Raw genomic sequence first — 12,202 nt, 5'->3', positions numbered from 1 at the left:
TAGTTAGGGCGGCAGTGTGGCAGTGGTTAGCACTACTGCCCCACAGCGCCAGGGACCCAGGTTGGATTCCCGGCTTGGGTCACTGTCTGTATAGAGTTTGCACATTCTCCCCGTGTCTGCGTGGGTTTCCTCCGGGTGCTCCGGTTTCATCCCACAGTCCAAAGATTAGGGTTAGGTGAATTGGCCATGCTAAATTGCCCCTTAGTGTCAGGGGAACTAGCGAGGGTAAATGCATGGCATTATGAGGATAGGGTCTGGGTGGGATTGAGGCCGGTGCAGACTCCATGGGCCAAATGGCCTCTTTCTGCACTTTAGGATTCTATGTACTAATCTTCACCACAAAAGTGATGCACAATCTCCAAAATAATTTGTACGGTGCTGTTTATTCTGAAGTGATTGTGGATTTGAAATTGACTGCAGTAACAGCTCTTTTAAAATGGTTTGGAAAGTAATAGTAACCCCTCGCACATAACAATTCACTTTTAATTCTTAGCTATCGGCATCGTCGTACGGAACAGGAAGAGGATGAAGAGCTACTGTCAGAAAACAGCAAGACAACCAATGTCTGCACAAGGTTTGAAGAATCCCCATCATGTGTGTAAAGCCATTTTATTCATTATTTCATACATGAGTTAATGTAGCTCAGTTTTCACTACCTTTTCCCAATTGCTTTCACATTTTCAGTCACCATTCATCGATGTGCAGTGTTCAATTTTGTCAAAATTAGACTTGTGGGAACATTTGAGACTGTTGTAATTAAATCTCCAAAAACAGCACCTCCCGTTCTCCTGGTTTAATTGGCTGTGTTTATTGGCATAAGGGGTCTTTTTAATGGAACAATCTACTAATGCTGACAGACAACACGGACTCACTCCAGCCTAACTTGTAATCTGACATCATATTTTCTGACTGGATATTGTGGATATTGAGTATTTTGAGGTCAGATTCAGCATGAATAAAATGCAGGGTAAAGCTGAAAGATCTCCGTCATGCCAGCATGACATGTGTTTCATATATCAGCCTTTCACCTTGCTCTTTGTTTTGTTCAGCTTTGCCCTCTCAACCAGTGCTCCCAAGGAACTGAGTTGAAACTGCTGCAACTTATTTTTCATGGTGTCCTAGCAGCCATTTTAACATGTTAGTGTGCGCCACATGTAAAGGAACCATCTGTTTTCATGAGGAATAATTGGATTATCATACAGATTGCGTACATGTAACATGCTGTCCTTTTGGTGTTGAGAATCATGTATAATCAGTTCCTTACCCTATGAAATGGTGAGCTGAATGATCTGTTCTCCCAAATGGCATTTCCCCAATCAAAGAACAAAGAAAAGTACAGCACAAGACAGGCCCTCCAGCCCTCCAAGCCTGTGCCAATCATGATGCCCTCACTAAAATAAAGAAAAACCCTTCTCTCCTTATTTGGGTCTGTATCCCTCTATTCCCTCCCTATTCATTTACCCGTTGGGATGCCTCTTAAATGTTGTTAATGTGCCTGCTTCCATCACCTCCCCTGGTAGTGCATTCCAGGCACCCACCACTCTGTGAGAAACTTCCCCCACACATCTCCCTTAAATTTTATCCCTCTCACCATGAACCTGCGCCCCCTTGTAATTAACACTTCCACCCTTGGAAAAAAGCTTCTGACTATCCACCCTGCCGATGCCTCTCATCATTGTGTCCACCTCTATCAGGTCTGTCCTCAGCCTCTGTCTTTCCAATGAAAACAATCCTAGTTTATTCAACCTCCCCTCGTAGCCAACAGCCTTGAGACCAGGCAACATCCTGGTGAACCTTCTTTGCACTCTCTCCAAAGCTTCCACGTCCTTCTGGTAGTGTGATGACCAGAACTGCACGCAATGCTCCAAATACTCATAACATATTCAAAATCCCAGTAATGTCCATGCAATGATTTCTTACAAAGCAGTCAAAGCCCAGTAAACTGGTTCCTCACCATCATTCCTTCTCTCTGCCCTCCCAATCTTGCTCATACTTGCCTTAGTGAAGTTTAGGTGCTCTGTTTAACAGTTTATGTTTCTGTATATACTTTGGCCTTGTTTTATTGGTCAATTTAGCTGCTATAGAATGGTAGTAGTCGTGGTGAAAATCACCACCTTTGTTTTGGAGCCTGCGTCTGAACGCTGACATTCTTTATGCAAACATTGAGACCCTAATACCAAATGGATTGTGCTGCTTGCTTTTTGTTGTCTCAAGCTATCATGGTGCTTTCAGTTCAATGGTTCCTGAAACAGTAACACTTTTCCTTTTGGTTATGGCACTGATTTCATTTCCCCTTGAGCTGTATTCTGTGCAGACTCTTGCAATGGTTGAAGGCTCTAAATATTTGGGGTCTCTTCCACAGATGTAAAAGGAGGGAAACTCCGCCACTATCAGATCCGTGGACTGAATTGGCTGATTTCTTTATCTGAGAATGGCATTAATGGTGTCCTGGCAGATGAAAGGGTATGAATACACATTGATTGTAGACATAACAATTGTTTGGTGTAGGCATGTGAGATGTTTAGTTTAAAGGATTTAATAAGATAAGTGTCTCTGTAGTGTACTGGTTATCACGTTCGCCTAACGTGAAAGGTTCCCGGTTCAAAACGGGGTGAAGCATTCATTATATGTATTCACGAGGCGGCTCGGTAAAGCACTTGGGGTGAATGCGATCAAAGGTTATTGGGGTCGGGGGGGAAGCAGGATGAGGCTATTGAGTTGGATGATCCGCCATGATCGTAATGAATGGTGGAGCAGGCTCGAAGGGCCAAATGGCCTCCTCCTGCTCCTATCTTCGATGTTTCTAAATAGGGAACACGTATCTTCTCCCGGATATTCGAGGGTGTACCATTCAAAGATTAGCGGAAACCTGGAACGTTTGTTTTCTCCTACTTCCTGCCAAAACCTAGCTTTTTATTTCATAAAAAACTTGAGGCATGGTTAGTCTGGACATGTCAAAACTGAGACGAAGATTTTTGTTAGATTAGTGTGAAGGGAAATGGAACCAAGGCAGATAAATGGAGTTACGATGTAGATAAGCTATGATCTAATTAAATTGCAGAACAAACTTGATGGGCCGAATGGTTTCTTCCAGTACATTTCAGAAATGCTTCAGGACAACACTGATGAAAAAACAGACTTTGATTCTCAGAGAATTAATTGTTTTACTTTGTTTAACAGGGTCTCGGGAAGACTTTGCAAACTATTGCTCTTGGGTACATGAAACATTATAGAAACATTCCTGGACCTCACATGGTTCTAGTCCCCAAGTCTACACTGCACAACTGGATGCTTGAGTTCAAAGGATGGATACCGACTCTTCGAGCTATTTGTTTAAGAGGTGACAAGGATCAAAGGGTAAGAACTGTGTTTTATGTTCCCAAAAATACTGTTGGAAAATACAGCTGATGCGTGGAGTTTAATTTGAAAATGCATTGCACGTTGTGGCAGTAATCCGTGCAGTGCTTGTTGGATCTCCTGCCACATGTTGGCCGACCCCAGTGGGAAAGTACAACTACCCTTGCTGCCCCAGCATCGGAACAAGAAAAAACAGCCAGGATTCTTAAAGCTGGTTGCTATCTCGGCATCTGTCATTTACCAAATAGGAATTCAGTAATCCGCAAGCACTTGCTGTCAAAGCCTGTGTGTGAAAAAGCTGCAAGGGTGAGGTACCAAAGGACAGACAGCATCTGTTGGGCAAGTCGCGAGAGAGTCAGTTCATTCACGGGGGAGCAAGATTCTTTTTACCACTAAACACTGACCCATGAACCATAACGGCAAATTTTGGAATACCTCCCAAAGGCAGGGGAGTCAAACTAGAGGTCATAGGTTTAAGCTGAGAGGGAAGAGATAGGAAAGGGTCCAGAGGGGCAACTTTTTCACTGAGGGTGGTGTGTGTCTGGAACAAGCTGCCAGAGGTAGTAATAGAGGCGGGTACAATTTTGTTTTTTAAAAAGCATTTAGACAGTTAGATGGGTCTGGAGGGATATGGGCCAAACGCGGGCAATTGGGACGAGCTAAGTGGTTTTAAAAAGAGCAGCATGGACAAGTTGGGCTGAAGGGGCTTTTTCCATGCTGTAAACCTCTATGACCTTGTTTAAATTGCTGAATAAATAACCACGAGCATTGCAGTTGTGTGAACAAGAACTTTGTGTAAGAAAAGTACAAGAAGTGAAGGACTCATCAAACCTGGGATACAATTTTAATAAATTTAGACTTAACAAATTGAAATGTTGTATTTGGTCATTGTTCAATCTGTAGTCTTAATCCTGCCTTTCACTGGATTGAATTTACTTTTGTCGACTCTCTCAAAAACATGTTTTCAACATGCATGTGGAGAATGGATCTGTCGCCAGTGTTAACGGCAGCCCTCAAGGTTCCTTGAGACTGGCTTTGGAGATCAGCTTTTCCTTGCTCAGCGTAACTAAAATCAGAGATTTGCCACGCAGACAACGTTTGAGTGTAGATTTGCAAATATGTTCAATTATATCATAATTAATTTCTCTCTCCATGCTTTGCAACACTCTGGGCGGGATTTTCCAGCCCCATCAGTGGCAGGGAAAATCGTGTGCTGGGCTGGAACATCTTGAGGTGGTGGCACAGTGGTTAGCACTGCTGCCTCATAGCAAGAGTTTTAACAACACCAGGTTAAAGTCCAACAGGTTTATTTGGTAGCAAATGCCTTTCGCTTTCGGAGCGCTGCTCCTTCGTCAGAAGTCTCACAGTCCAAAGAAGTGCAGGTGAGTTTGATTGGCCATGCTAAATTAACCCTAGTGTCAGGGGGGGTTAACAGGATAAATATGTGGAGTTACGGGAATAGGGCCTGGGTGGGATTGTGGTCAGTGCAGACTCGATGGGCCGAATGGCCTCCTTCTGCACTGGAGGGATTCTATTCTATTCTATTCTAACTAATACAGTCCCATAGATCCTGTAGTTAAAATTCTGCATCTATAAGCCGCAAGGTTCCGATAGACTGAGTCCGCTCCAGTGATAGGAGATTTCATCTTCTGGACTACAGAGAGGGAGAGCTGGAGAAAGATCGAGGAGGCCATGAAATGGAAAGAAAGGGAGAGAGGGGGTGAGAGACAGACAGAGCGAGCTCCAGACAGAGAGGGATTCTATGGTTTGGGGAATCGGGCCTGGGTGGGATTGTGGTCGGTGCAGACTCAATGGGCCAAATGGCCTCTTCCCGCACTGTAGGGATTCTGTGGTCTGGAGAATAGGGCCTGGGTGGGATTGTGGTTGGTGCAGACTCAATGGGCCGAATGGCCTCTCCCTGCACTGTAGGGATTCTATGGTTTGGAGAATAGGGCCTGGGTGGGAATGTGGTCGGTGCAGACTCAATGGGCCGAATGGCCTCTCCCTGCACTGTAGGGATTCTATGGTTTAGAGAATACGGCATGGGTGGGATTGTGGTCGGTGCAGACTCAATGGGCCGAATGGCCTCTTCCTGCACTGTAGGGATTCTATGGGTTGGAGAGTTGCCAAGAGCCAATTGCCCTTTGGCCCCTCTCCACCTTTGCCTGTCCTGCACTTGACGCTGCTCACTGCTGGCGGGGCTGGAAAATCCCAACGTCAGTGTTTTATTCAGCTAAATTTGTCTGATTAATGCCTGTGATCAGATCTGTTTCTGCTGCATCCCAATTGTCTTCTAGAAAAATAAATTTCTGGTGTTTGGAAAACTGAAATGTAACCCACTTCTTACTTTATCAGGCAGCTTTCATCAGAGATGTCCTCCTTCCTGGAGAGTGGGATGTCTGTGTGACGTCGTATGAAATGCTCATCAGGGAGAAATCTGTTTTCAAATTATTTAATTGGCGATATCTGGTTATAGATGAAGCCGACAGGATCAAAAATGGAAACCCAAGGTAAGTGTGTTTTCCCTTCATTTTCTCTGCTCTCTTCCCCATGCCGTCCATTACCACCAGAGTTAATGGCTACCATTGCAGTGAATGCTACATTTTCTGCCTCATCTTCAGGTGAATTGGGGAGAAACGCAGGCTTGATTTGTAGCATGGGGGCATGAGCAGGGGGCGACATGGTAGCTCGGTGGTTCGCACTGCTGCCTCACAGCGCCAGTGACCCAGGTTCGATTCCCAGCTTGGGTCATTGTCTGTGTGGAGTTTACACGTTCTCCCCGTGTTTGCGTGGGTTTCCTCCGGGTGCTCCGGTTTCCTACCACAGTCCAAAAATATTGCTGGTTCGGTGCTTTGGCCGTGCTAAATTCTCAGTGGACCGAAGTGTGGCGACTTGGGGATTTGCAGGGTAACTTCATTGCAGTGTTAATGTAAGCCTACTTGTGCCACTAATAAACTTTACAACTTTGTAAACCATGTGTCACATTCTCGGTTATATATCATGGAGTGAGGTTATTTTTGAGCAAGGTGCAGTTATGTGTGGGACCAGACAGAAAATGAGGCACAGAAGTTTGCTGCACACTGTTCCCCTGGAGAGGGGAATGCAAAGACGGGGTAAGACGGAGTGGCAAAGAACAGTAAAAAAGAATTCAGTGTGGATGGAAGTGACTGTTCTCTGGTGAATGAGATAACGAAGGACAGGAAGATTGGAACAAAAGGTTGGAGGGAAATCCAGGAATAGAGATTTTGAAATGAAGGAAAATGATACATTTTGAGTACTAATGGTTAATATAATTGTTATTTGCTGCTTTCTCTGTTCTTTCGCAATTCCATCAAAGCTTTAAGAGCTAAATTAAAAGGGTTATTTATTGTCACAGATGGAATGTGAATCTTGAGGAAAAGAGCGCTTTAATCTCACAATCCAATGCAGACAATCATTTTTTAAGTTAAAGTTTATCAGTGTCACAAGTCGGCTGACATTAACACTGTAATGAAGCTACTGTGAAAATCCCCTGGTCGCAACACTCTGGCGCCTGTTCGGGTAACACTGAGGGAGAATTTAGCACGGCCAATGCACCCGAACCAGCATGTCTTTCGGACTGTGGGAGGAAACCGGAGCACCCAGAGGAAACCCACACAGACACGGGGAGAACATGCAGACTCCACACAGTTACCCAAGCCGGAAATCAAACACTGGTCCCTGTTGCTGTGAGGCAGCAGTGCTAACCGCTGTGCCATATTCAACCAAATTACTCCAGGGGTTCAGAAACTTCTGGGAAAGTTATTGCACCATCAATTATTGAGGCTCGATAGTTAATCTCTGGGTTTTAACACTAGTGGAAGAGTGGAGTGGAAATATTTGAATTGAAAATCAAAGATCAGAGCTGCTTATTCAGACTGTAGTGTGATCTTGTTTTAAAAGCTTTTTAACCAGCTGCTCCTTCCACAACCATTGCTTTTTAACCAGCTGTCCCTTCCACAACCATTGCTTTTTAACCAGCTGCTCCTTCCACAACCATTGCTTTTTAACCAGCTGCTCCTTCCACAACCATTGCTTTTTAACCAGCTGTCCCTTCCACAACCATTGCTTTTTAACCAGCTGCCCCTTCCACAACCATTGCTTTTTCACCAGCTGCTCCTTCCACAACCATTGCTTTTTAACCAGCTGCTCCTTCCACAACCATTGCTTTTTAACCAGCTGCCCCTTCCACAACCATTGCTTTTTCACCAGCTGCTCCTTCCACAACCATTGCTTTTTAAGCAGCTGCCCCTTCCACAACCATTGCTTTTTAACCAGCTGTCCCTTCCACAACCATTGCTTTTTAACCAGCTGCTCCTTCCACAACCATTGCTTTTTAACCAGCTGCTCCTTCCACAACCATTGCTTTTTAACCAGCTGTCCCTTCCACAACCATTGCTTTTTAACCAGCTGCTCCTTCCACAACCATTGCTTTTTAACCAGCTGCTCCTTCCACAACCATTGCTTTTTAACCAGCTGTCCCTTCCGGAACCATTGCTTTTTAACCAGCTGTCCCTTCCACAACCATTGCTTTTTAACCAGCTGCCCCTTCCACAACCATTGCTTTTTAACCAGCTGCTCCTTCCACAACCATTGCTTTTTAACCAGCTGTCCCTTCCACAACCATTGCTTTTTAAACAGCTGCTCCTTCCACAACCATTGCTTTTTAACCAGCTGTTCCTTCCACAACCATTGCGTTTTAACCAGCTGCTCCTTCCACAACCATTGCTTTTTAACCAGCTGCTCCTTCCACAACCATTGCTTTTTAACCAGCTGCTCCTTCCACAACCATTGCTTTTTAACCAGCTGTCCCTTCCACAACCATTGCTTTTTAACCAGCTGCTGCTTCCACAACCATTGCTTTTTAACCAGCTGCTCCTTCCACAACCATTGCTTTTTAACCAGCTGCTCCTTCCACAACCATTGCTTTTTAACCAGCTGTCCCTTCCACAACCATTGCTTTTTAACCAGCTGCTCCTTCCACAACCATTGCTTTTTAACCAGCTGTCCCTTCCACAACCATTGCTTTTTAACCAGCTGCTCCTTCCACAACCATTGCTTTTTAACCAGCTGCTCCTTCCACAACCATTGCTTTTTAACCAGCTGTCCCTTCCACAACCATTGCTTTTTAACCAGCTGCTCCTTCCACAACCATTGCTTTTTAACCAGCTATCCCTTCCACAACCATTGCTTTTTAACCAGCTGCTCCTTCCACAACCATTGCTTTTTAACCAGCTGTCCCTTCCACAACCATTGCTTTTTAACCAGCTGTCCCTTCCACAACCATTGCTTTTTAACCAGCTGCTCCTTCCACAACCATTGCTTTTTAACCAGCTGCTCCTTCCACAACCATTGCTTTTTAACCAGCTGTTCCTTCCACAACCATTGCTTTTTAACCAGCTGTCCCTTCCACAACCATTGCTTTTTAACCAGCTGCCCCTTCCACAACCATTGCTTTTTAACCAGCTGTCCCTTCCACAACCATTGCTTTTTAACCAGCTGCTCCTTCCACAACCATTGCTTTTTAAGCAGCTGCTCCTTCCACAACCATTGCTTTTTAACCAGCTGCTCCTTCCACAACCATTGCTTTTTAACCAGCTGTCCCTTCCACAACCATTGCTTTTTAAACAGCTGTCCCTTCCACAACCATTGCTTTTTAACCAGCTGCCCCTTCCACAACCATTGCTTTTTAACCAGCTGTCCCTTCCACAGCCATTGCTTTTTAACCAGCTGCTCCTTCCACAACCATTGCTTTTTAACCAGCTGCTCCTTCCACAACCATTGCTTTTTAACCAGCTGCTCCTTCCACAACCATTGCTTTTTAACCAGCTGTCCCTTCCACAACCATTGCTTTTTAACCACCTGTCCCTTCCACAACCATTGCTTTTTAACCAGCTGTCCCTTCCACAACCATTGCTTTTTAACCAGCTTTCCCTTCCACAACCATTGCTTTTTAACCAGCTGCTCCTTCCACAACCATTGCTTTTTAACCAGCTGCTCCTTCCACAACCATTGCTTTTTAACCAGCTGTCCCTTCCACAACCATTGCTTTTTAACCAGCTGCTCCTTCCACAACCATTGCTTTTTAACCAGCTGCTCCTTCCACAACCATTGCTTTTTAACCAGCTGCTCCTTCCACAACCATTGCTTTTTAACCAGCTCTCCCTTCCACAACCATTGCTTTTTAACCAGCTGCTCCTTCCACAACCATTGCTTTTTAACCAGCTGTCCCTTCCACAACCATTGCTTTTTAACCAGCTGCTCCTTCCACAAGCATTGCTTTTTAACCAGCTGTCCCTTCCACAACCATTGCTTTTTAACCAGCTGCTCCCTTCCACAACCATTGCTTTTTAACCAGCTGCTCCTTCCACAACCATTGCTTTTTAACCAGCTGTCCCTTCCACAACCATTGCTTTTTAACCAGCTGCTCCATCCACAACCATTGCTTTTTAACCAGCTGCCCCTTCCACAACCATTGCTTTTTAACCAGCTGTCCCTTCCACAACCATTGCTTTTTAACCAGCTGCTCCTTCCACAACCATTGCTTTTTAACCAGCTGTCCCTTCCACAACCATTGCTTTTTAACCAGCTGCTCCTTCCACAACCATTGCTTTTTAACCAGCTGCTCCTTCCACAACCATTGCTTTTTAACCAGCTGCTCCTTCCACAACCATTGCTTTTTAACCAGCTGCTCCTTCCACCACCATTGCTTTTTAACCAGCTGCTCCTTCCACAACCATTGCTTTTTAACCAGCTGCTCCTTCCACAACCATTGCTTTTTAACCAGCTGTCCCTTCCACAACCATTGATTTTTAACCAGCTGCTCCTTCCACAACCATTGCTTTTTAACCAGCTGTCCCTTCCACAACCATTGCTTTTTAACCAGCTGCTCCTTCCACAACCATTGCTTTTTAACCAGCTGTCCCTTCCACAACCATTGCTTTTTAACCAGGTGTCCCTTCCACAACCATTGCTTTTTAACCAGCTGTCCCTTCCACAACCATTGCTTTTTAACCAGCTGCTCCTTCCACAACCATTGCTTTTTAACAAGCTGCTCCTTCCACAACCATTGCTTTTTAACCAGCTGTCCCTTCCACAACCATTGCTTTTTAATCAGCTGCTCCTTCCACAACCATTGCTTTTTAACCAGCTGCTCCTTCCACAACCATTGCTTTTTAACCAGCTGTCCCTACCACAACCATTGCTTTTTAACCAGCTGCCCCATCCACAACCATTGCTTTTTAACCAGCTGCTCCTTCCACAACCATTGCTTTTTAACCAGCTGCTCCTTCCACAACCATTGCTTTTTAACCAGCTGCTCCTTCCACAACCATTGCTTTTTAACCAGCTGCTCCTTCCACAACCATTGCTTTTTAACCAGCTGTCCCTTCCACAACCGTTGCTTTTTAACCAGCTGCTCCTTCCACAACCATTGCTTTTTAACCAGCTGCTCCTTCCACAACCATTGCTTTTTAACCAGCTGCTCCTTCCACAACCATTGCTTTTTAACCAGCTGCTCCTTCCACAACCATTGCTTTTTAACCAGCTGTCCCTTCCACAACCATTGCTTTTTAACCAGCTGTCCGTTCCACAACCATTGCTTTTTAACCAGCTGCTCCTTCCACAACCATTGCTTTTTAACCAGCTGTCCCTTCCACAACCATTGCTTTTTAACCAGCTGTCCCTTCCCCAACCATTGCTTTTTAACCAGCTGTCCCTTCCACAACCATTGCTTTTTAACCAGCTGCTCCTTCCACAACCATTGCTTTTTAACCAGCTGCTCCTTCCACAACCATTGCTTTTTAACCAGCTGTCCCTTCCACAACCATTGCTTTTTAACCAGCTGCTCCTTCCACAACCATTGCTTTTTAACCAGCTGCTCCTTCCACAACCATTGCTTTTTAACCAGCTGTCCCTTCCGGAACCATTGCTTTTTAACCAGCTGTCCCTTCCACAACCATTGCTTTTTAACCAGCTGCTCCTTCCACAACCATTGCTTTTTAACCAGCTGCTCCTTCCACAACCATTGCTTTTTAACCAGCTGCTCCTTCCACAACCAATGCTTTTTAACCAGCTGCTCCTTCCACAACCATTGCTTTTTAACCAGCTGCTCCTTCCACAACCATTGCTTTTTAACCAGCTGCTCCTTCCACAACCATTGCTTTTTAACCAGCTGCTCCTTCCACAACCATTGCTTTTTAACCAGCTGTCCCTTCCACAACCATTGCTTTTTAACCAGCTGCTCCTTCCACAACCATTGCTTTTTAACCAGCTGCTCCTTCCACAGCCATTGCTTTTTAACCAGCTGCTCCTTCCACAACCATTGCTTTTTAACCAGCTGCTCCTTCCACAACCATTGCTTTTTAACCAGCTGCTCCTTCCACAACCATTGCTTTTTAACCAGCTGTCCCTTCCACAACCATTGCTTTTTAACCAGCTGTCCCTTCCACAACCATTGCTTTTTAACCAGCTGCTCCTTCCACAACCATTGCTTTTTAACCAGCTGTCCCTTCCACAACCATTGCTTTTTAACCAGCTGCTCCTTCCACAACCATTGCTTTTTAACCAGCTGTCCCTTCCACAACCATTGCTTTTTAACCAGCTGCTCCTTCCACAACCATTGCTTTTTAACCAGCTGCTCCTTCCACAACCATTGCTTTTTAACCAGCTGCTCCTTCCACAACCATTGCTTTTTAACCAGCTGTCCCTTCCACAACCATTGCTTTTTAACCAGCTGCTCCTTCCACAACCATTGCTTTTTAACCAGCTGTCCCTTCCACAACCATTGCTTTTTAACCAGCTGCTCCTTCCACAACCATTGCTTTTT

The 12,202-nt window shown here is 45.0% G+C and overlaps 1 protein-coding gene across 1 annotated transcript; it reads left to right on the top strand.

Annotated features, from left to right (window-relative positions):
• Positions 1 to 493: 493 nt before the first annotated feature.
• LOC144488395 (SWI/SNF-related matrix-associated actin-dependent regulator of chromatin subfamily A member 5-like) lies at positions 494 to 5,867 on the top strand (the record flags this gene model as incomplete). The annotated part of the gene is made up of 4 exons (XM_078206468.1): positions 494 to 594; positions 2,363 to 2,463; positions 3,181 to 3,357; positions 5,713 to 5,867. Coding segments are annotated over 4 exons (534 nt in total), but the record flags the coding sequence as incomplete, so codon positions are not given.
• Positions 5,868 to 12,202: the final 6,335 nt, after the last annotated feature.

This window comes from Mustelus asterias, unplaced genomic scaffold (assembly GCF_964213995.1).
Source record: "Mustelus asterias unplaced genomic scaffold, sMusAst1.hap1.1 HAP1_SCAFFOLD_1522, whole genome shotgun sequence".
NCBI lineage: Eukaryota > Metazoa > Chordata > Chondrichthyes > Carcharhiniformes > Triakidae > Mustelus > Mustelus asterias.
This window is presented reverse-complemented; position numbering and strand designations above follow the sequence as displayed.